This window comes from Otolemur garnettii, unplaced genomic scaffold (assembly GCF_000181295.1).
Source record: "Otolemur garnettii isolate 467f Iridium unplaced genomic scaffold, OtoGar3 scaffold00037, whole genome shotgun sequence".
Lineage (NCBI taxonomy): Eukaryota > Metazoa > Chordata > Mammalia > Primates > Galagidae > Otolemur > Otolemur garnettii.
In genome coordinates, this window is record NW_003852432.1 from 9,934,395 (window position 1) to 9,960,938 (window position 26,544).

At 36.2% G+C, this 26,544-nt stretch overlaps 1 protein-coding gene across 1 annotated transcript; it reads right to left on the minus strand.

Annotated features, from left to right (window-relative positions):
• Window positions 1-9,135: 9,135 nt before the first annotated feature.
• ANKRD7 (ankyrin repeat domain 7) lies at window positions 9,136-26,309 on the minus strand. The gene is made up of 7 exons (XM_003789824.1): window positions 26,104-26,309; window positions 18,937-19,051; window positions 18,607-18,780; window positions 17,663-17,769; window positions 16,819-16,956; window positions 13,781-13,890; window positions 9,136-9,215 (listed from the first exon to the last, which is right to left on the minus strand). Exons 1-7 carry the CDS (start codon window positions 26,307-26,309, stop codon window positions 9,136-9,138), a joined length of 930 nt encoding a protein of 309 aa, XP_003789872.1.
• Window positions 26,310-26,544: the final 235 nt, after the last annotated feature.

The following is a 26,544-nucleotide window of genomic DNA, read 5'->3' on the forward strand; positions in this document are numbered from 1 at the left end:
TATGAATGATCATATAACAAGGACAATTTCAAGGATGTAATAGTTCAATAAAGAATAAATACTGGATGTGGGGTTGATTACCATAAGGAATCACCAATTTTAAATCTGTTGAAGCAAAGTTAAATCAACTACATTCTCTGCATATGCAATAAATCAATATTTGTTGTCTTAGTATTTTAAGTATTCATAGAAAGAAAAAACATGAAAATGGGCAAAAGATATGACAGGCATCTCACCTGTGCAAAATCAAATAGCTGAGAAGTAGGAAAAATGTTTCCCCTCTAGTTGTATACAACTGGCAGATTCTGAAGATTGCTAATACCCAGGGCTGGCAGGAGCAGAAGACAGGTAGGGTTGTGTGTAAATTTATTCTTTATCTATAAGAATATGAAGGGGTCTCAAGTTTTCTAAAGTCATTTGGAGCATGTATCAAAGGCTTTAAAACATCTTTTATCTAGTAAATCTACTTCTCAAATTATACCCTCAGAAAAGAATTGGACAAATATGCAAAGCTAAGTGTATAGAAAGATTCAACAAAAAACTGAAAATAACCTCAATGCTTAACACCTAAGACTATTGAACTGAATAATTTTATTATTTATTTATGCCATGAAATATTACATAGATATATAAATTTTGCTGTCAAATAATATGACATGCAAATCTGTTTGCAACAAATTGCTCCATGAAAAAAATTAGGTTCCAAAACAAATTTGACCACTTATTATACACACACTCACTATATGTGTGTGTGTGTGTGTGTTCTCTATACACATATGTATAGATGGTGTGTATATAGTTATATGAATATATACATTGTAGTAACAGAGTTACATTCAGGTGAAAGTATCATAGATGCTTTTATTTGAGTTACTTTTGTTTATCTGTATTTTCTAATATCTCAGAAGAAAATGGCAGAGGAAATGCAGTAAAGAACAGCAAGGTGTCAGCAGAATCATCAAGATAAAAGCCAGCAAACGGAAGGGCAAGAAACTTATTTTTCCTATTTAGCCTTGTGAGATTACCACACGCTTAAAGTCCAGACAAGTACTATTATTGAACACAAACAGTTTCTAAATCTTTGCTAATAAAAATAAGGCTGAATATACATCAGTAAATGTAAATCTTTGCCTTATTTTCTGGTCATTTCCTTAGACTATATGCTGAGGATGTGGAATGACCAGAACAAAGATAAAGATGTACCTTTAATAATACAGTTGCAGATGTAGAGTCATTTCAAGTTATTTAATAATGAAGAGTTCATATTTTTCTAAATATGGAATTTATATATGTACATTTATATAATCCTTAGAATTGTTTCTGAAATGTTATACCATAAGGTCAAAAAAGTAATCATGGTCAAAAAGGCTCAAAAAGTATAGTGACATTTCCTGAGATGCTAAGTTAGAATAGATATTCTTTTCATCCTATAAAATATTTTGGTTCTAAAATATTTCACATGTGTGGAAGGGAAAAAGTAAAATCTAAGTTATATTTCCAAGCCCCTAAGTCTCATCTCAATAACATTTTTAGAATTTTAGGCATTTTCTGAAGATACAGTCTTTTTGTTAATATAAATTTTAAGTACACGTTGAAAATACATTGAGATGGTCTAAAAGTCACAGAGTCTAGAAGGTGAAGTCTCTGTCCCACTCTCCTCACTCCTCTCCCAAGAGGCAAAATGTCACTAGTTTCTTGTACATGTTTTCCAGAGATAGTTTATGTGTATACACCATTTATACAAATGTACATTAATGTTGGGGAAGTGTTTGGCCCAGGACATGAGAGGTCCTCTGCCCTCTGGACCATTGCTTCAACATAGACTGCCTGCCACAATGCATGATTCACATATGGCCTTCCAACGAAGAGATAAGGCACCTGCTTCTTACAGCAATAATATAATCTCATCCAAAAGGTATTATTGTGCTTCTCATATATAATCATAATGCTTTAGTGTTTTCTTCTTATTTCTTTATTTTTATTGGAGCGTAGCACTAAAATACTTCTAACTTCTTTGGGATAGCCCAAAATGTAAGATAAAAAGTCAAAATGGTGGCCTGTAACTCTACCTATCATTCATTGATTTCAAAGTAGAAAGATTCCAACTAATTAAAAATTTCTCATTTCACCTGGCTTGATCACATTCATATTTATATCAAGTTTCGCACACATCATCTTGTACAGATAGAGGATGCTCAATAAGAGGATTGTAGAACACAGAATGAGAAAAACTGAGAAGTGATCGAGTTAAGACAAACTAGCCAAGAACCAACAATATACCATCACAGAATTGATATAATTTGGAAATAGCAAGATATAGAATAGAACTTGCTAAAAAAAGGCTAGGGTATAAAAGGAAAAAGGATAAAGTAATTATAGAAAAAAAGAGACAAATACAAAACCCAGTCAAAAGTGATCTGGAGATAACCATAACTCTGAAGGAGATAATCCAACAGATTTAAAGCTTTAATGCAGAAAACTTGTATCCAATTGATAAAAGAACAAACTGTGGATTGAAAAAAAGAATTAATAAAAATGGCAGTTCTCAAAGTATAGAGATCCATGAAGTCAAAACTGGATTGGTAACACTGCTCAGATGTTATCTGATTTATTCACCCTCACTATCTCCCAAGATATCACACAACAGAAATTATAATGTCTAGCTGTATATTTTCATGTCTTAAACAATATTTAAATTTTTAATTTCTAATAAGGTAAATATTGATAGATATAACCTACATTTTAAATTTCTCTTTTCGTCCTTAATAATTTTAACAGTAATAAAGACATCCTGAGAACAAAATGTGAAAAAAATCACTAATAAAGAACAGTCAGCGAGATATTCTTGGTTAAGTTATTGATTTTCAAGGATTAAAAAAAGGGAAAACTGCAGCCATCCAGACAGAAAAATTAAGAAGAAAGGAAATAACCACGGTTTCCTCAGACTTATTCAGCAGAATTCAACGCCAAACTTCAGTAAAGCAAAATCCTGAGGGAAAGAAAAGTGTTAAGAATGTTACAGTCAAGATATTGTTTAAATATAATGACAACTAGGTGGTAAGCCCTCCTGACAAAATCCAACCAAACAAATGATGAACCAAAATGAAGAATTAAGGATGTGGGGAATTAGGTTGCAAAGTAGAATCTTACAGTTTTTTTGTTTGTTTTGAGACAAAGCCTCAAGCTGTCACCCTGGGTAGTGTGAGATGGCATCACAGCTCAGAGCAACCTCCAACTCTGGGCTTAAGCGATTCTCCTGCCTCTGCCTCCCAAGTAGCTGGGACCACAGGCACCCGCCACAATGCCCAGCTATTTTTTGGTTGCAGTTGTCATTGTTGTTTGGCAGGCCCTGGCTGGGTTCAAACCCACCAGCTCAGGTGTATGCGGCTGGTGTCTTGGCCGCTTGAGCCACAGGCGCTGAGCCAAATCTTACAGTTTCAAATGTTAACAAAATAATAATATAAGGAACAAAACCAGGATATGGAAAGACGGGTAAAAGGAATGTGAAAGCTTTCATCATCTTACTGTTCATAGCTGGAATATATGGTTTAAAATCTCTCTCTGAACTCAATGAGTTTTGCACTCTGTTAATGTCAAGGTATCTTTTATAAACTGATAGCTCTTCTGGTAAAGAAACATTTACTTAAAGGTTAGTAATTTCTTCAAGTTCACTTCAATTTTTTTCTTTGCTAGACTTGAGTGAAATTAAATAGCCTCATTTTGAAATCGCATTTATAGATTAGAGCTTTTAGACTTCCTGTAGTTGCAGAATGAGGAAATTGGATGATTTCTCTCCACAGACAACAGGCGTAACATTGGACAAAATTGCTCTTTAGAAAAAAAAAAAAAATTCAAGCCATAAGAAACTGGCCAAGGCAAGCAACAACTTATGAACTGTTTGCTCTTGAAATCCTGATACAGCTTCAGGGAAGTACAGCGGTGGATCTGCAGCCTCCTTGTGTAAGAAAACTCCAATGTCTCACATGCTCCTTTACTGAAAATTGTCACTTTACTGGCTCAGTACTGCCAATGAAAACCAGTAGCTTTCCTGCCAAAGACAGAAGACTTGATTTGAAGTAGGGTGAAAACTCAGAGCCTGGAAGAAAGGAAATGACCAGGTTTGCCTCAGACTTACTGAACAGAATTCAATGCCGAACTGCAATAAAGCAAAATCCCGAGGGAAAGAAAAGTGTTAACTAAGATGTTTGTTAACTTTCTTGCCTGGAAGTTGCAAACTCAGTTGGAATTGAGGAGGAAAGTCTGCAGCTTTGCTCGCCTTAAGGCTGTGTTTCTAGACTAAAGTCTGGTTCAGGACTAGAAGTGAATCAAGTGAAAATGTATCAGATTGTGAAATGGGAGCGCCATGAAAGGGCTGACAGAGATCCCCACACATTCCTAGCTGAGTGCTGACGTGCATGTGCAACCAGAGAGAGCCTGCTAAGTTTAAGTCAAGGGAGAAGTGAAAACTGGTGACAACCTCAAATGCATTCTGTGTTCCTCAATCGATACACAGCTCAGCTGGCAGAGGGGGGAAGCCCGACAGTCTGCATGGGTCTGAGCACAACCTCTGCCCAAGCACCGACCCATCACTACATGTTTCAGAGACCAGGAGAACCCAAAGAAGTCAGGTAAAAATAATGAATTAATAAATAATTTAATTTAATATTAAATATTAATTAACTGATTGATAATTAAAGATAAAAATAAAGTAACTGGGTACAGACATAAGCATTTGTACACTCTAGGAGAGACAAATTCCATAGCTTAATTTCAGGTAAGATAAAGCTACTAAAACAAACAACTCTAAGAAAAGTAAAACAGAAGCTAGACTTGTGAAATATATCACCTATAATGTCCGGTCGCTAACAAACATTTACTAGACATGCAAATCTGACAAAATTTGAGCATGAAATAAGTTATATAACCTATTAAATGAAGTGGGAAACCGTGAATTCAAGCTCACATAAATGAATAAAGACAAAGTTTAAGACAGGTGTGTCCAACACGCAGCCCAGGATGGCTGAGAATGAGGCCCAGAACAAAATTATAAACTTCCTGAAACATTATGAACTTCTTGGTGATGTTTTTGGGGGGTGGAATTTGATTGGGTGATTCTTGAGCATGAGCTTTGTAGACAACAGCATCATGTCCCAATGTCACGGAAAAGAAACATACTTACACTCTTGCTATTCACATGCATGACTTAGTTTTACAGCACAGCACAGCTCCCAGGGTGTTATCTTTTAAGCACAGACAGTCAAATTGGACCATTAGACATTTCATGAGCTTGTGGCGACTTGGCAAGGTAGTGATTATTAATAATACTTCAACCTAGTACTGCAGTGTTACCCATTTAGAAGTCAGGTAAGCATTCTTACTCGATCATTGAAGGCAACCCTCACTCAGCAGTGCCTCACACTTCACCCACCAGACTTTATAACTTTATCAACCTGCATCGGCACCCAAGATATGGAAGGACCCAAGGCTTGCTTTCTATTTTCTTGTTGACTAATTTTCACAATAACACTAAATATAGACCCTTATCTATATTATTTTTAATTCCAACATGGCTCTGCAATGTCACAGAAGAAAATAGAACCTCGAAAAACTATGTGTAAAGAAAGATTATCCAGTGAAAACTGGATAGATGACTACTTTTTTTGTGAAAGTAAATAGTAAGGCACTCTGCTTAATTTGTTGGAAATTTGTCCAAGTTTTCAACGACTATAATTTGAAAAGCCATTTTATGCAAAAACATGGTGCCAAATTTGATGCTTATGAAGGATCGTGCCATAAGGACAAAATAGCAGAACTGAAAAAAAGGTCTGTCTTCTCAACCAAAAAAATTTTTTAAGTTACAACTCAGGTGGATTCTATTGTAAAAGCTAGCGATATGGTAGCATATTTAATAGCAAAAAAAAAAAAATCAGAACCATTTATTGACGGTGAATTTGTTAAGCAAGGTAGGAAAAGCATGGCAGATATTATTTGCCCTGACGAAAAGGGATATATTTCCGAAGTTAGTTTGTCTCACCAGACTATAGCCAGGTGAAGTGAAGAAATTGAATAATCTATTAAAAAACATTTGGAAGGTAAAGCTGCTAATTTTATACTTTCATGATGAATGACAGTACTAATACTACAGATATGGCTCAACTCCCATTCTTATTTGCAGTATTGATCATTGTAGTCACTGAAGAAATGACTTCTTTAGTACCATTAAAAGACACAACTATTTTGAGAAATTTATATGAAGCAGCAAAAAGGTATGATCAGGCAATTTTCTCTGCCCGTTGTCAATATATCTGGGATAGCTACCGATGGCACCCCGCTAATGATACATAACAGAGAAGGAATTGTAAATTTAATAGAAGACTATACAGTTGCCGCCCAAATTCATGTTTAATGAAGTAAAAAAAATCATGCACAAAAGCTTTAAAAATGGATAACACCATGCAAATCGTCATCAAGACTGTGAATTTCATAAAGGCCAAAGGATTGAATCATCGCCAATTCCAGAAATTCCTTCAAAGTATTGATGCTTGACTATCGTGACTTCGTTTACTTTTTGGAAGTAAGATGGCTAAGTTGAGGCCAAATGTTGAAAAGATTTTATGATTTGCAACATGTTATCAAGTCGTTTATGATGTTAAAAACCAGATTTGTGCCAGAACGTGTGGATGAAAATTGGTTTACAGATACAACATTTTTAGTAGATTTAACCACTCTTTTAACTAAGTTACACATGTCCTCATGGTGAAAACTAACTTATCAATACAATGTTTCAAACCATCACAGTGTTACAAATGAAAATGAAATTATGAAAACTTCAAAATAAGGCAAATAATTGTATGCATTTCAACACTTCCGCTAACCACAGTCCTGAGAACGGTGAAAAACATGCAGCCGTGCTTTTTGATTTGATAAAAGAATTTAAAAATAGGTTTCAAGATTTCTAGGAAAATAATCCATTTTGGTGCATTTGTGACATCATTTTTAGTCGACATAAATATATTACCTGGCAATATATTTATATAATTATATTATCTTCCCAGAGACAAAGTTCCCTCACTTCATAATCACACCATATTCATGTCATTGCTTTTTAGTAGCATGTAATTTCAAGAAAATAGCAACTATTTTCAAGAATGAAGCACATTAAGGGTACAATTCGAACCAAAGTATCTGATGAGCACCTTGCAAACTCCCTGAGAATTTAAACTACTTCCACCAACCCACATATTGAAGCATTAGTTTCTCAAATACAGTGTCAAATATGCCACTAGTTTTATATGGCCCACTTTTCTCTTACTTTTATAATTAGAAATATAAAAAAAACCCAAAGGTGTTTTATTATCTAGATGTGTACAGTTTCTACATTAGTGATCACAAACTGAAGACCAGCTGGATGATTTTAAAAGACTCTTTGAATGTTTGCGGCATAATTAGGATTATTTGAGGACTTTTTGCTTACCTGTAGTGGCAGATAGCACAAAAATTATGCATGGACCTTTCTTTGGTTTGTTCATCAGCTTTTGTTAGTTTTGTGCATTTAGTGTGTGGATCAAGAGAACTCTTCTCCAGTGTGGACTATAAAACCCAAAAGGTTGGACACACCTACTACAAAGGATGTCATAAGAAAATTTGGGAAAATGTGAATGAAATGTGAGACTTATACAGTAGTATTATATCAATATGAATCTCCTGACTTAGATGGTCATATGTGGCTATAAAGGAGAAATGTTCTCGTTTGGAGAAAATACAAAAGTCTTAAGGAGTGCTACAACATAAGGTCAGCTATTCTCTTTCACAAAAGGTTCAGAAAATAATTATTTCTACTGAAAATACAAGTTTTCGCTATGTTTGAGATTATTTCAAAATTAAAACTAAACAAAATTAGGAAGCAACCCAACTCTTCTTCTTCAGCTCTTGAATATATACTTCTGTGGCAGAATAATATCCTTCTCCCCCTCAAGGACGTCTACCTAGAAATGCCCAGAATCTGGCAATATGTTATTTCACAAAGCAACAGGGAATTAAAGTTGTGATTAGATTAGGGGTTTTGAGGTGGGAGGTTATTGTGGCCCTTCCAAGCAAACTGAATGTAATCATAAGCATTCTTAAAAAGAAAGGCAGAGACGGATATTTGAGGACAGAAGCCGAGATCGGAGTGATATGGTTGCTGGGGGTTAGACGTCAAAGATTGTGGCTAGCATCTAGAGTGTAGAAAAGGCAAGGAAGGAAAAATGTGCCCCTAGAGCTTCCCGAAAGGAATACATCCTGCCAACATCTTGATTTTAACCCCCTGAGATCCATTTTGTACTTCTGACCTCCAGAACTGTAAGATAATTGATGTGTGGTACTTTAAGTCACCAAATTTGTGGTAATATGTTATAGCAACAACAGCAAATGAATACAACTCCTTAGGAAATAAACACAAGATTCCATCTTTTAAAACAAAGAGGTGATTACCTAAACCTAAGTAAGATTCATTTAAATCTCAGAAAAGACTGCATGATAGAATTTTTTTCCCTTTTAGCTGGTAAAAGAATGTTTTATGGGGAGAGGCCTGATTTCTGGCAAATGTACTTGGGTAAGCACATTGCCAAGTGAGATGCACACTGTGAACTGATTAGTCTCTTGCAAGTTTCACTGGCAAGAGGAAAACAACTGTGCATAACAAAAGAGACCAAGGAGGGGGTGCGGTACTGAGCTGCTGTGGGACAGTTAGAGGACAGAGGGGTCTGGAATGCAGGGACAGGGCAGAGTCCATTTCCCTGAGCTGTGAATGTAATGCCAGGAGCTTCATGTTGTGGCTCTCTTCCCATCATTAGTCAGCTTTTTATTGAGGGCAGTAAACAATCTCAAAGACCTCGATAGCTTAACAAACATTTATTCCTTAAATGATAGGTATTGACTTGGCACTGCTGAGCCTGGCTGGGCTCCTGCTATCAGCTAGGCTTGGTTCAGATCTCTACCATGTGTGTCTCCTATCTAAGCTTTCTCTTCTCGGGAAAGACACTAAAAGTGCAAAAGGGTGATGGGCTTCTGCTAGAAAACAAAAACCGCATCCTGCCACTTCCAACCACCCCCCAAAATTAGGAAAACACGCCCTATCTTTTGTTTGACACAGACCTATGTCAAAACATATGGTTTGGCCCCCCTTGCTCCTTCCAAGAAGGTGTTCAAAGTCTGCACAACTTTGTGCCATAACCCTAAATTGGCAAGGGGACGAAAGAGAATTGAAGTTTGAGGACTTTGTCATTGAAGAAGTATATTCTTCCAAGCTTACCACATGAGTTGAAAAAGTAGTCTGCTTATACGATTGCTTACAAGAAGTTTAAATGTTTACCTAAAGTTGAGTATGTATTAAATAGTTTTTTCTGGCTCAGCACCTGTAGCTCAGTGGCTAGGGCGCCAGCCACATACAGCAGGGCTGGCAAGTTCGAACCCAGCCTGGGCCTGCCAAAACAACAATGACAACTATATCCAAAAAATAGTGTGGTGGGTGCCTGTAGTCCCAGCTACTTGGGAGTCTGAGGCAGGAGAATCACTTAAGTCCAAGAGTTTGAGATTGCTGTGAGCTGTGACTCCATAGCACTCTACTGAGGGTGACATAGTGAGACTCTGTTGCAAAAAAAGGGAGTTTTTCCTGTTGTCAACTTTCTTAAAGGAAAAGTAAGTGTTCTGTTTTAGGTATTACCAGACACTTTGGAAAGTAATTCACAATCTGACAATATTCTGACAGTTGGAATACTGGAGAGAATTTCACAAAAATATTCCTAGAGATGTTACAGTAATAAGGAACTAAGCTGGCAATTAACCCAGGTCAATATCTGTGCCCTCTCTTTGTACTACAACATACCTTCTTAGAATATACATTCCCCAATAGGGAGTCAACAGAAATTCAGTTATAATATACACAAAGTTCTTTATCTGCCTCACCTAACTTCTCATTAGATGTCTAATGTAACAATTTTACCTAATCTTCAAGACCTGATTCAAATCTCATCTCCTTCCCCAGTCTTAACCTGGTGGTGACTTCAACAAATGACCTCTCTTTCCCCTCTAATTTTCACAAGTTTTGTCTCTGCCTCGATTACAGATTAATTTTTTTTATCATTGTTGAGTAATTTTTGATTGAAAGACACAGAGAAACCCTACTAATCCTCCAATCCCAGCCAAAGAGTACATTTATACGTGAAGTCATCCTGACCTTCCCAAATCTGCTTTAGGTAATTTATCACTCCCTCCTCCCCCTCGGCTAATGATAAAGGTACACTATACATATTCTAAATCTCATTTACTCACATAGTTGAGAAGGGCTGGGATGGGGGAGAGTAGACATTAGTGAGATCACTGAGGGCAGAGAATATAAAAATATCTTTTTCCAACTTTGCTCCCCAGGATATAACATAGAATCCAAATTAGGGTTCTTGGCCTCAACACCATAGTTGGGCTAGATAGTTGCTTGTGAGGGCTCTCCTGTGCATGATAATATTTAGCAGTATTCCTCTTCAGTTTTGACAACCAAAAATTTCTCTAGACATTGTTAAATATCCCCGGTGGTGGGTGGAAGGGGGGAGTCTCCCAATTAAGAATCACTGATTGAAACCATAGTTGAAAATGTTTGCTAACTTAATGTCAGGAATCATCAGCTTTTCCCCCTCTATTTTAGCTCTTCCATATCATCTAACAACTAGAAAGGAGTTAAACATATTTAAATGAATGAGTGGCATTAAAAGTAGAGTATAAACATCTCACCACCACAAATTAATGAGGTGTTAGTTATGTTAACGAGTTTGATGTAAGCTTCCCACATTGTATATCAAATTATCACATTGTACCCCCTAAATGCATTAATGTACAGGTATGATTTAATAAAAAATTATTTTAAAGTAAAATAAAATAACAAAAAAATTTCAAATCATGCTAAAATCATCCCTTTGACCCATTAAAAATAGAGTTTACAAGGATGATAGATATTCATCCTTGCATGACAGAGATGGTGTGGTATGTTGGTTAATGGCACAAATTTTGGCATTAAACTGGCTAAGTTCAAATTCACAAGACACGAGTTTATATCCCATTTCCAGCTGCCTATCTCATTAACCTTGACCAAGTCACTGAACCATGCTGTACCACAAAGTCCTCAAATTAAAATGAAGATATGAGTATTTTCTACCTCAAAAGGACTTTGTGAAGAGCATATGTGAAGATGTATAAAGTTCTCAACTTTACAACAGTGCCTGACAAGTATCAGTTATTATATGAATTCAGTGAACTGAGTGTCTACCATGCACCAGGCATTTTCCTAGCGGTCGGGGACATAAGGCTCACACTCTCATAGAGCTTGCATTCCAGCAGCCTGAGAAGAGCGGAGCAGAGAGTAATGCACTGAGGTCCCCTGAGGAGGAGCTGTCCTAGACAACAGTTAGAGGAAGGGTCTATAGGGGAGTCCTAAAGCTAGATTTTGCTTCATGTGTTTATGCTACAGCAGGAGCTCAGTGGAAAGCAAGCATATGGCGCACTGTACTTTTACAAAGAAAATGTAAAATTGTACATTTTACATTCTGAGAGGAATGTAAAAAAAGATAAACAAATTTTAAAATACAACAAAAAATACCCAAAATTGAACAAAGGTTTTATTTGGGTAATGAGACTATGGATGATGCCTTTACTTTTTCTCTCTTCTATAATATCCAAGTATCCTGAATAGGTATTGAAGTACTGTAGTATTACTGAGAATGTCAAGTCTTTATCAATCAAAGTACTTGTAAGTAAAAGAGAATTTTGATTTGAAAGGATAATTTGTAATTTTTCCTCCATTTTGTAGCTGAAATGTTAGTATTTTTATTTAAATATTCCAATGCATGTCTAACACTGTTTATTCCTGCTATTATCTTATTCAATATTTTAACTACACATTTTTCTCTACCTATCACAAATTGTGTCTTTTCAACTGATGGTTCATGACACAGATGTTTATCTTTCGATATTTCTTCATGTCTTCTAAGGTGAAAAATATTGTTCTCCATTTAACAAACTTTTCTTCAAATGAGTGGTCAGCAAAATGCTATGTTAGTTCAGTTAACAGCTCTTTCAAAATATACTTTTTAAATCCAAGGAAGCAGCAAAGGATTTGTAGAAATGGGTTACACATCTAGAAAACAAGTGATATTTGTAATGTCTTCATTTGCGTCTAAATATTTTCACTGCTAAGTATCTCGTAGTCTTCATTGATGTCTAAACATTTTCACCCCTAAGTATATTTCTTCAAGTCTACATGTCAGCTACAACACATTCATCATTTAGCATTAATACTTCTGAATTTTATAATAATTTTTATAAAAGTGATTACGTTGTCCCCTTTGAATCTAAAGGAAATACTACATACAACTTTTTAAGTTTACTATCTTTTGCTGTGTCTTTTTCTAATTTTCTTGATGTAATGTTTCTATTATGCTTTAAAACATAAGAAGATTCACATTTTAACACTTCCCTAGGAACTGGCAGCAGAGACTGCCAGGATAAAATTATAGGGAGTGGTTTTAAATGTTTACCCTCAGGAGACACGCAAAATGTAGGAGTAACGTTTCTGTAGTTTCTATTACTATAGGTCCCTGAAGAAATGCAGTGTAAATTATAGAAATTCTTTACTTTTCACAACTGTGTAGACATTTTAAAAAGAGAAGAGTAGCAGAGGAAGAAATAAGAGTCTAGATTAAGAGGAATTCAGGAAAATTCTCTTTTAAGTTTATCCACCTGTAGTCAACAGGGCCAGGCGTCATTATAAACATCATGACTACCGACTGGGGTGATGGAGAAAGTTTGAAGAGCATTGCATTTCTGTGATCTGCCATTGCCTTCATGATCCCTCCACGTCCTATTTTTTTTCTTGTTTACATTGGTGAAGGAATGTGGTTGCTAGTGAGGATAGTTCTAGGAATTGTTCTTTCAGCCAACCAAAAAAAAAAGTCAGTGCAAGATATCTTCAGCAAAGAAAAGTCTATGTTGGCTAAGGCGCCAGCCATGTACACCTAAGGTGGCGGGTTCGAATCCCCAGCCCGGACCCGCCAAACAACAATGTCGGCTGCAACCAAAAAATAGCCGGGCGTTGTGGCGGGCGCCTGTGGTCCCAGCTACTTGGGAGGCAGAGGCAGGAGACTCGCTTGAGCCCAGGAGTTGGAGGTTGCTGTGAGCTGTAATGCCACAGCACTCTGCCCAGGTGGACAACTTGAGGCTGTGTCTCAAAAAAAAAAAAAAAAAAAAAAGTCTATGTTTTACAGACTTAAAATAATTATAGATTTTTTTGAAAATGAACACCAAAAATTATTTTCACTGATGCATTGTAAACTTAGTTCTTCACAAATAGTGTTACTTATTTTTAAATGTTATATAATGATTTGGTATATATCATACTAATACCAAATGTGCTTATTTCAAGTATTTTTATAATAAAATTAAAAGTTTTATGAGAGTTTTATATCTTTTAAAATGTCTATGTGAAAAATTATTTTTTATAAGTGGTCAAGAGACCATGGATAAAAAAGTTCTTAATCATTCAGTAGATCTTTGTGTTACACCTTTACATTGTTGGTCAATGAAGTGTCAGGACATTTTAATAATAATTCTTAAGAACGGTTCATAAAATTATCTGGCATTTCAAATTATAAGAAAATTTCAATTTCAGATGTGTTACTTAAGAAAGTTGTTTCCTTTCCTAAAAAAAAACAACCCAAAAGCAACAAGAATACTTGTTTGGTTAGTATTTGGTTACCATCTTGCTGTTCTTCTGTGTCACATGTAGTGGCCAAAGTTGGCTGTTCAATGTGAGATGTCTGTTTAACTTTATTCTTTGTTCCATTATTAGAAGTTAATTGATGATATCTATCCACAAAAAGAAATCATGTATTAATTCCACTATTAATAAAAATTTCATTTCATTTATAACATAATTATACAAAAAAAAAGATACTAAAATCCTCAGACACCAAGCCAATGCCTTCCTAAGTATGTCACACCTTCACCTCAGGCTTCTGCTCAAACAGACATCATTTCAATCGCATGTACTCCGATTCTCTGCTGGCCTCTTTTTTTCCTGTTATCGCAAATATGATTTTTTTATCAAGTCATTATCAAAGGAGAAGAAATAACTTTCAGGTTTATTTGCTGCATTCATTTGCTAGGGCTGCAATTAACAAAACACCACAGACTGGCTGGCTTAAATAGAACGTTATTTTCTCATAGTTCTTTCTATTTCTCACAGGCTGGAAGTTTAGCCAGGTGCTGATTGGGTTGGTTTCTTCTGAGGGCCACAAGGGAAGAATCTGTTCCAGGCCTCTCCTCACCTTGTGGCTGTCTATATGAGAAACTTTGTCCACACTTTGTGAAGCCATTCCTTTACTATACTTTCACTTTCCTTCACGCTAGGGAAGAGCACTAAGGAATAAACCTAAGAAGCAGGTCAGCTGCTTAAATGTGTGAGTTAGGCAGCAGGCGCTGCAGCAGCAAAAATCACAAGCACAGAAAGTTTAGATCCCATTACACAGAGGAGCAGAAGACAGACAAAGGAATGGGGGACTTGGGCTGTGGCTTGTAAGAGTCATTTGCAATTGTTATTAAATGCTGATTTTTCTCCCATCCTAAAGGTAATTGTTTAGTCATTAAGAAGCTACCTGTCTTCCAATTCACCTCTTTGGAAAAAAGAAACAAATGCAATTCTCTTAGGATTTTCAACATTGAAAATACGAAAATATTGAAATGATAAAAACTCCCTGGTCAATATGCTTCTATTTATTCTTCAATTAATAATAGAGCAATCTACAAAAAGGAATTTCTGCTCTAAAAGCCATTTAGGAAAGATGGAAAAAGTCTGAGATTTCCTTCCCATGAAATTACCCAACAACGGCTTCACAAGACTTATACATGTAAACAAGTTATTTCAAAATACAAGTACTGGGCTCAGCACCCATAGCTCAGGGGTTAGGGCACCAGCCACATGCACCAGGGCTGGTGGGTTCAAATCCAGCCCGGGTTGCTAAAAAAAAATAATAATAATAAAATAGCTGGGCATTGTGGCCGACACCTGTAGTCCTACCTACACAGAAGGTTGATGCAAGAGAATCACTTGAGCCCAAGAGTTTGAGGTTGGTGTGAGCTATGACACCATGGCACTCTACCCAGGGTGACATAGTAAGACTCTGTCTCAAAAAAAAAAAGGTACTGTTTTTTGACCAATAGATATATTCCTGAATAGATACATGTGTGTCCTAGTTTCATATACCCAAACTTTTTAAATGATGCTAAAAATTCCAAATGTAAAAGGAACAGTTAGGGATCCCATTTATAGAGGGAAAAAATCTTTTTATAGTGTGAATATTCACCAATTGTTTAGCTCTTTAAATTGTTATCTATTTGCTTTGATTAAATCAAGGTAAAATAGGATACACATATTCAATATTACAAAGACATAAATATAGGCAGTCCCCAAGTTACAAACAGCTAACTGACATACAACTCACATCTAGGAATGGAGGCTATTACAGATAACAGAAAAATGTACCTGTTCCAACTTATATACAAATTCAACTTAAGAAAAAACCTGCAGAACCTATGTCTTTCATAATTTGGGGACTAGCTATATATACTATATTAAGTGGCTCATACATTTAATAAAATATAGTTTCTAACGATCAAGACTTTAAAAACAAATATTTCTAAGTGTGTGTATGTGTGCATGTGATTATTTTTCTTCCTCCCTACCTGTGTTTTTCATATAGAATTAATGATTTAAAAAAATCAAATTCAAATGGGGGAGAAAAAAGGGGGAAAAGGAGAAAGGGAAGGAGAGAGGGAAATTGATAAGTTCTCAACTAAGGTGCTTAATGTAAGGGTATTTGGCACAAATTCTGGGTGAAGAGCTCAACTACAACTTGAACTTTAATTTACCTAAGAAATGCAAACAATGTAATCTAATCATTTGTACTTTCATGTTAATCTAAAATAAAAAAGATAATCTTCTGAACAAAAGTTAATTAAAAAATATAATTTTATATAAGTAACAGCTAGAAAAACAAGAAAAGACCCCTAAAAATTAATATGGTTATTACAAAAGAAAACCATTTTAATGTTTAAATATGCTTGTAATCTCACCATCCTATCTATTTTCACCTCTTTGCTCCCTTCTTGGTCTTTACCAACTAGCGTATTTTTGTGTATTTATATTTCTGTTTCTGTGCTTTTCACTAAACTCTCTTTTCTTCATTTTTACATTGTAATCATATTTTTATTGACTGCATAATAGCATAAAGAGTTAAGATACCAAAATAGACTACACCTTTTCTTCATCATTAAAAAACTAAGTTGTTTCCAGTTTCTTTCTCTTTCTTTCTTTTTTTTTAGACGGACTCTCACTATGTCACCTTCGGTAGAGTGCCGTGGCATCACAGCTCACAGCAACCTCCAACTCTTGGGCTTAAGCGATTCTCTTGCCTCAGCCTCCCAAGTAGCTGGGGCTACAGGTGCCCTCCACAACACTCAGCTATGTTTTGTTGCAGTTGTCAGCCCGAGTCCCTGTCCTGGCATTCTTCCAATTCTCATGACACCAACACCAATAGTTAATCTAATCCGCATAATCATTCACTTTTACGTCTTAAGACTCATTAGACCCTACAGACAGAGGCGATCAATAGATTAGGGTTCATATGTGATTCTCCATGCTACTGAGCCTATTCCAGTTTTGTATTTTGGGGACCATGCTTTAATTCTTACAATCAAGCCCTACACAACTTTTAAAAGCTATATAGTATCACTTACACAGTTAAACCATTAAAAGAAGCATATTCCTCAGCTGTGAATCCATAAATATCTTGACGAGATAGATCCACATCTTGCTGAAAAAGAATATTTACTAAACTTGTTGGTTCACCACTGATAGCAATCATAAGGGCTGTTCTGGAGCAAGAGATATAAAATATTAATAAATGTCCACTTATGGATCTTAAACATGTCTTTTTTTAGGTCAGTTGTTTCAATTTACTATTTAAATGTAGGATTTCTATCAGGAAAAGAGTCAAAGCAAGAATGTAAACAATAGGACAGATCTGGTCCAAAAAGTGTGCCAGTCACAGACCATATCACAGAGTCTGAAAATAAAGAGACTCTAGGAAGCAACTAGGTCACTGGTTTTCAATTTCTGCTCCATGGAATCCTAGTGTTTTCAAGAATATGTCTTAAGGGCAGTGCCTGTGGCTCAAAGGAGTAGGGCGCCAACCCCATATGCTGGAGGTGGTGGGTTCAAACCCCCAAAAACTGCAAAAAAAGAGAATATGTCTCAAAATTCTGTGAGAGAGAATGTCTGGCGCTTAGGTTCCCTACCCCCAATTACCTAAATCAGTTGGTCTTCTATATATGATGTAATGTATAAATAGTAACAATAATTAATAATAGTATTATAATAACCAACCAATCTGCTCCAAGTGTTTGATTTTGTAAATAGCAAAACAGATTCTGGGAGTCTAGGGAATTTGCCCAAAATCATTTGTCACATGGCCTTATATTTTCCCAATATCAAATATATATTTAATACAAATATATGTATTTCTTATCCTTTTAGGTAGCTGTAGTTATATACTCCCTTTCTTGGCTTTATTAATTATACCTTTGATTCTTATCTGTAGCATTCACATCTGCCCCTTTCATCAGAAGAAATTTTGCCATTTCTGCATTATTTTTGCTAACGGCAAGTAAAAGTGGAGTATACCCATCCTGAAAAAAAATTTCAAAATGATTACTTAAAAGACTATATTAAAGTTACACTCTGTTAGAGTTAAAAAGTAAATGGTTATAAGAAACCTCTGAATATGCACTTTAACTCTTAGAAGATTTTAATACACAACAAAAGATGATTTTAAAGATTAAAAAAAAAAAAGTCAGGGTTGGGCCAGCCAAAAATAATTAAAATTTCAATTTTAGGCTTAATTCAAATTGTGGGGAAAATCAGTCTAGAATAATCAAGTGAGGAGCAGCACAAATACCACCAATTCACCCTTCATAATGACATAATAGGTTTCCCCAGAATTTCATTTAAACCTCTAAGACTGACACTTATTTTGTACAATCATGTAGACAAAATAGCAGTAAACTGAAGTGTGTAGATGCCTTTTTTTAAAAAAAGTATTCATTAATCATCCGATGTCTCCATAAGAAAGTGTGATTACTTGTAATATAATTTGCCAATTCAACACTGTTCTTTTTATTGGTCATGAGTATATAAATAAAATAGAAAAAGGGTAAGCTTTATCATTTTTATCAACATCTATCTATAGGAGAATCAAAGTTTTCTCATTTGTTAAGGCCCTTTGCACCATTATCATTGCTAAGTATGATGTTAGTTTGGAGATCAGGACTACTACAGTCAGCAATGAAATGGAGGAAGACTGTAAAGGAAGAAAAAATTTTTTCAATTTTTGATAATCTCTTCTCCCCAATTTCAGTTTGGAAAATTCATTCTTTATATGCAATGTATTCCAATAGCTATTAGTTACCTGAAATAAATATCTTCTCTCTAAAATATACATTTTTTTTTCTTTAACAGGAACATACCTTATTTTTAGCTTCAAGATCAGCTTCATGTTGAAGCAACTTTTCAACTAATGAGACACTTTGACCACAGACAGCATAATGAAGAGCAGAATTATTAAGAAAATCCACCAGGTTTGGGTCTGCACCACAGTTTAGAAGAATATTAGCACAATCCTCCTTTTGGCACTGTACTGCCTGTCAATGCAATGAGAGTAGATGAGTCATCAATTTACTACTTAAGACATGACTCATATATTAAATTAATGCTGAATAATGTTTTAAACTATGAAAATCAACCAAAAATAAATAGGAGAACTCAAACACATTCAGATTGAAAAGATTAGAACGTACCTTAATCAATGGAGACCTGTTTTCACTATCCAGGACATTTATCTCACATTGTTTCTCAATTAGGAAATATACAATATTTACATGTCCATTAGCACAGGCGAAGTGCAAAGGTGTTCTATATCAATATAATAATACACAAAGTTAGAGATGAGTACTCACTGAAGAAATTACTTATTGTATATTGTTAAGGCATTTGCGTCATGCACTTAATTATATTAACACAAACTTTACACTAATTATAATTGCTTTTTACTAAATTTAAGAGGCCTTGAAGACCAAATATTTAACTGGTTTCACATCAAGGAAAATTTAATATAATGAGTTGAGAATAGGTTGGAAAAGATGATAAATTTGGTAATCACAATAACATTTAGAAGTTATAGTTGGTGGGTCTGCAAACTAGTACAACTTCTACAGAAAGTAATTCAGAGATACCTCAAAGAACTTAGACCAACCATCTGATTCAGCAATCCCACTGCTGAGTATATACTCAAAGGAAGAAAGGATACTTTATAAAAAGGGCACTTGCACTCAAACATTTATAGCAGAACAATTCACAAGGGCAAACATGTGGGAACAACCCAAGTGCCTATCAATACATGAATGGGCTACTAAAATATGGTATATGTATACCATGGAGAACTACTCAGCCATTAAAAATAAAAATGGTGATTGCCTATCTTTTGTGACAACCTAGATGAAAATGGAAATCATTCTTCTAAGTGAAATGTTACAAGAATGGAGAAACAAATACCACCCATACTCAGTACTAAATTGGAACTAATCAATCAACACTTATATGCATATATGGAAGTAAAACTCAATGACAAGGAGGGTGTGGATAAATTCACACCTAATGTGTACAGTGCACACTCCCTGGATGAAGGCAACACTTAAAACTTTGGCTCAAAACAAATTATACAACCAAAATACGTGTACCCTCTGATATTCTGAATTTTTAAAAAGAAACCAAAATCTATTTTTTAAATAAATTATACTTAAAACTTGAGATGCATCCAATCAGCAACAAGAGAAAAAGACATTGCCTATTTGATAGGATGCTACCCCTAATTGTGTGTTTCTATTTAGCCGTTAAAGTCAGGGCTAGCATTTGTATCTGACAAAGGAACATACAAGTCAAAGCCTAAGAACCTCTAAGTTGTAGATCTCTGCCTCATTTTAAGTTCTTACACTGATTTCTACTGTTAGAGAACCCTACTCTAGGTTGCCTACCAAAAACCAAGTACACATTTGTGAAATATGACAGAATACTAATTAACTTCATTTTAATTTGTGGTTTTTAGCCAGCACTAGATCTCATTAAACTGATATTTATTTATGAAAGTGATATCATTATATCCTTATCTTTAAATCATTTTATAATACGGAGTCCATATGTACATAGCTCATGTCCTAAACAAGAGAACTTAGCATTTCCCTGCTTCACTTTAGGTCCTCAGAAGTACTTTGTGGGTACCTAACCAAACCTGTTATTGACACATGGGAGTAGCAAAAAGGTAACCTTCAAAGATTTAAAAATAGGGTAACTTTCAAAAAATTAAACTGACAAAATTTATATACAGCAATACAACTATAAATCAAGAAAATATAAAAATAGTTTGGAACAATTTGGAAATGCTAAACTTCCAATCAAGTTTACCTGAATGTAATCCCTGGGAAGCAAGACTATATATAATATAACTACAATATAAAAAGCAGAACTCCAGGCTCAGTACCTGTGGCTCACATGACTAAGGCGCTAGCCACATACACCTAAGGTGGCCAGTTCAAATCCAGCCCGAGCCCGCCAAGACAACAATGACGGCTGCAACCAAAAAATAGCCAGGTGTTGTGGCAGGCTCCTGTGGTCCCAGCTACTTGAGAGGCTGAGACAGGAGACTTGCTTGAGCCCAGGAGTTGGAGGTTGATGTGAGCTGTGATGCCATGGCACCCTACCCAGGGCGAATAGCTTGAGTGTCTGTCTCAAAAAAATAAATAAAATAAAATAAAAATAAAAAAATAAAAAGCAGAACCCTGATCAATTTTATTATTCTCTAGCTCAATGGTTCTCAACCTTCCTAAGGCTGCAACTCTTTAATACAGTTCCTCATGTTGTGGTGACCCCCAACCATAATTTTTTTTTTTTTTTTGCAGTTTTTGGACAGGGCCAGGTTTGAACCCACCACCTCTGGTATATGGGGCCAGTGTCTTATTCCTTTGAGCCACAGGCACCACCTCATAAAATTACTTTTTAGCAATGAAAATTATTTTCTTGAGCAGGCATGAAAAACTACAATGTTTACAATATCATGCAAATCCTCAAGACAGTCTTGTAAAGAGGATTTTTACTTAGATTATTTGGCAAAGCCAGAGGCATTACCCTATCGGACTTCAGACTATAAGTCCACAGTAATCAAAACAGCATGGTATTGACACAAAAATAGAGACACAGAGGTTCAGAATCAAATAAAAAACCAAGAAATGTAGCCAGTTTCTTAAATCCATAAGATCTTTGATATACCCAACAAAAGTATACATTGGGGAAAAGAATCCCTATTCAATAAATGGTGCTGGGAAAACCAGATAAATCACAAGTAGAAGACTGAAACTTGACCATATGTTTTACCTCCTACAAAAATTCATTCCAGATACATAAAAGATTTAAATCTAAGGTGGAGAATGATAAAAATCCTAGAAGAAAGTATGGGAAAAACTCCTGAAGATGTTGACCTGGGGAAAGATTTTATGAATAAGACTTCTGTGGCAATTGCAAAAAAAAATTAACAAATGGCACTTCTAAACTGAAAAGTTTCTGCACACCTAAAAGCAAAACAACCAAAGCAAATAGACAACCTTCAGAATTGGAAAATATATTTGCATTTTACAAATCTGACAAAGGCTTGATAACTGGGATCTATAGAGAACTCTAATCAACAAAAAGAGCTAAGAATCCCATCTATCACTGGGCAAGAAACATGAACAGAACTTTCTCTAAGGAAGACAGATGAATAGCTAACAAACATATGAGAAAATGCTCATCACCCCTAGTCATCAGAGAAATGCAAATCAAAACCACCCTGAAATATTACCTAACCCCAATGAGAATGGCCCACATCACAAAATCCCAAATCTGCAGATGCTGGCATGGATGTGGAGAGAAGGGAACACTTTTACATTGTTGGTGGGACTGCAAACAATATAGCATTTTTGGAAGAAAATATGGGAATCCTTAAAAAACTCAAATTAGATCTCTCATTTGACTCTGCAGTCTCACCACTCGGTATCTACTCAGAAGAAAAAAAAGTCTTTATCATAAAGACATATGCACTAGATTGTTTATCGCAGCACAATTTACAATCACTAAGATGTGGAAACAACTTAAATCCCATCAACTCAGGGATGGATTAACAAACTGTGGTATATGTGGAACACTATTTAGCCATAAAAAATATGGTGACTTCACACCTTTTGTATTAACCTGGATAGAAACACATTCTTCTGTCTTTTTTTCTATTTTTTGGCCGGGGCTGAATTTGAACCCACCACATCTGGTATATGGGGCCAGCAACCCACTCCTTGAGCCACAAGTGCCACCTGAAACACATTCTTCTCAATAAAATATCACAAGAATGAAGAAGCAAGAATCCAATATACTCAATACTAATATGAAGCCAGTAGATGATCTAATTCATGCCCACATTGGAGAAAAATTTATTTCAATTAAAGTTGGGAGGGAGGGAGAACAAGGGAGGGGGAGAAAGATGAGGGGTTTGGGTTGCTCCCACTGGATGGACACAATGTAGGGGTATATGGCATAACTTTGGGTGTAAGTCATAAATAAAAGTGGGACTCTACCTAACAAATTCAAATATTGTGATTTGGTTGTTTGTATACTCACATTAATCTGAAAGTTTAAAAAAAAAAAAAAAGAAAGTACAATCTAGAAGTAGCTTCAATTTGACAGATCAGGAAACTTAGTATCAAAATTATACAGATGCAGAGAAGGCCTCAAACTCAGATGTTGACTCTCAAAACAATGCTTTTCCTACTTGGCCACTGTGACATCCTGAGCAACCAACCTCCTCAGGACTGAAATTTCTTAACCAGAAATTTTAACTTGTAGAATGATTGTTTTTACTGGAAAACATATATAATTATTTCTACAAGGCCTGCATCAATATGCACATATACTTCCATGAGTTTTCAGAGACCTTTTAAAAATGAGTCATTAAACATCCATTAAATACTTAATTTACCATTTTAAAAATTCAAATGGCATAAATAAGCACCCAATGACCATCTCAATCTACCCACTCTGCCCTACTCAAACTTTAGCTCTTTTCAGAAATACCAAACTTAACTTTAGTAAAAATCCTTTCAGAGCTTCTATCTCTCTCATTTTCGGTCTCTCTCCTTTTCCCCCATGCAAATATTCAAATAAAAATATACAATTTTAGACTTTTGTATTCAGCTTTGTGGAGGTATAATCTATACATACATATAGAAACATTTAAATGGATGATTTTATGAGTTTTGACCCTATACAGTCATATAACCCCTACTATAATCATGGTAAAGAATATTTCCATTACCTTTAAAAGTTCCCTCAAGCTTTACAGTCATTCCCTGCTCTCTGCATCTAAAACTGCTGATAGCCACTAATCTGCTTTCTGCTACTATACTTTAAAGGTCAGTAGTATTCTATATTAATAGACTCTTTTGTGAATGGCTTATTTCAACTAGCATAATGCTTTTGAGATTCATCCACGTTGTTCCATATATCAGTAATTCATTCCTTTTATTGCTGGGAGCTCTGGCTTCCCAGAGATTCTTGCCAGTCTTGAAGCACTAATAATGTTCAGCACAATCTAGTTGCCCAGACAAAGAACAGAAGTAGGAGCTTGAAGTGGTAGAAACCATTGATCTACCCTCTGTTTAGCAAAAGGCAATTGCATGAAAACTCTCAGCTCTCAACTTCTACCATTAGAGAAAAGAGTTGATCTGTGTGTCCAGTGCCCCAACTGCTCTGGTGCTGCTCAAAGAACCAGCATCTTTCTCTCTAGTCCTGAAGCTCTGACAAGTCCAGAACAGTCCAGACACCCAGGGGAGAATGGAGATGACAACCTGGACTGATAGTTGCTACTGATTCTCCCCCTGTCCAACACAAAACAAGCAGACAAAACATCACAGCTGTCAGCTTCTCCCTGGGGAAGATACAAGCTCCTAGAAGCCCAGGACAGGTGTATTGGTGGGATCTTCTCCCTTACGTGGCTAATCCATTCAAACTGAAAGAGGTTCCTTCCTTGTCTGGTGCACAGACACCAACATGAGGAGTCAAGAAAAATGAAAAACCAAATAATTATCTTCCAAAATAACCCACGATAAACCTCCAGAAATCAGGCCTAATAAAATTATGACTTCCTTATAGAGAATTGAAAATAACTCTAAGAATTCAAGAGAATATGCTGGAACAAAGTAAAAATTCCTTTTTAAAAAATGTTCAGATTAATAGGGGTGGGAGGTACATTGTCTGTGTTGTAAGGTAAAGTCCAAGTTGTAGGTGAGTGCTTTCAAAGTGAATACTCCAGCAGAGACAGAAGATCTTAAAAAGCACCACACAGAAATCACAGAGTTGAAGAACACAATAACCTAGCCAAAAGATGCCCTCCTCGTGGTTCAAATCAAGCAGAATTAAATCAAGCAAATTAAATCAACCAGAAGTTAATGCAAAGACAGGTTCATGGAAATAATTCAGTCAGAAAAGTAAAAAAAAAAAAAAAAGAAAAAGAGTGAAGATAGCGTAAAGCTATCTGGGACACTGTCAAGCAAATGAGTATAAACAATATGTGGGCGGCACAATATGTGCTACTGCCCACCATAAAAGTTGCATATGTTTTGGCAGTTTAAGTTTTGATTCACCAATTAGTTCAAATGCCAGTTTTGAAATAGCCATTGTGCTCTCAAGTGTGCCAAGACAGATCTATATACTGTACTTGTTACAGAGCTGACTTAGGTATTCAGCTACATGAAAGACCCTCTGTGCAGTCCAGCTCAACAGCAATTCTGAGTCTGGGAATTCTCAAAGTCTCCCATAAACTAAACATAACTGAAGTAAAGTCAGGGGTATAACAGAAGCTATATAGTTCATTGCATTGTATCAATGCCCCTTTGGGCTATGAAGAACCTTTGTGACTTGACTAGTTCAATGGTAATGAACGTGGCTGGTAAATCCACTGTGTAGCCTATTCACCATATTATCCTAGAATCTAACACACTGCTTCCTTTATTTATACAGTTGTTACATATATTTGCAGCATGTATTTGTTTACAAGATGAATTCAGAGCTAAGAAAACTGGTGGTAAAGAATGTGCAGCAAACAGGAAAAAAAATCTTCTGTCCAAATAAGGTTGTTTATTAAATATTAACAAAGTCAGTAGGTTTCTTTTTTCCCATGTATGAGTGATAATAGACTTTTTGTTTTTATTGTTTGGGATTCATTGAGGGTACAAAGAATTATGTTGCACTGATTGCATTTGTTAGCTCAAGTCCCTCTTATAATTGTGTTCCACCCCCAAGAAGCGTCTCACATACCTGGACCTCCCACCCCCCACCTCTCTCCTCTACTCCACCCTCATTCCCCTACCCCACACCTTTTATTAGCTCGTCTACTGCCTTCATATTAGAATTGAGTACATTGGATTCTTGCTTCTGCATTCTTGAGATGCTTTACTTAGTTTCTTTTGTTTAAAAAAAAAAAGTTACTTGTTTTAGTATTTTGAAGTCTTAAAATCTTAATAACTGTTCTGGGTGGTTGCCTCTACTCTCCCCCCGTTCTTCCACTAGTAAAATAGTAAATTTCACACGTCTTGGACAAAAATAAAATATGAAGATGGGGAAAGAATGTTGGGCTGGTGAAGATTAAGATGGTGGGAGGAGGGGACAGAATCAGGAAGAGCGAAAATGCTCTCAAACACGCAGGTAAGCGCTTAAAAAAATAATTAAATAAGAAGCCGAGATTTGGAGTGTGGCTGTGCCAGTGGTGACCTATCCTTCTGCTCTGGAAAACCCGGAGTGATAACCAGCGTGGAGTGGCCCAACGTGGCTGGTATCCCGGCGGGCGCAGCGAAGCCCCAGCTTCCCCACCCCGGCTCTTCAGCTCTAGTTACCTATATTCCTTGTCCCGCACGTTCACATCTTGTTTTTTGACCTGGAGGCACTTGGTCAGCTTCTCCAGATCCCCTGCTAAAGCAGCTTTGTGAACTTTCTTTAAATCTTTGTCCTGAAGGTGGTAGCCCAAGCCCATGGGCAGGTCGGAGGAGGGAGGGCTGGAGGACTCATTCTTCCTCCTCCAGAAGTGGAAAAGCTTCTTCATGGCGGTGCAGGCTGCAGTCCTCAGGTGGAACAAGGACGTTTCTGGGGCTCCTAACCGCCCGTCTAGCTTCTCAGCCTCAGGCACGTGGTTGGCTACCCCTCGAATTCCTGACTAACGACAGGTGCAGAGACCAGAACAGGCTGGGCTCCCTTACCCTGCCAAACCCACACCCGCTGAGCCCTGCATGAGCCCTGCATGAGCCCCAAGCAGCCATGGATGTGACCTGGTCCCAGGG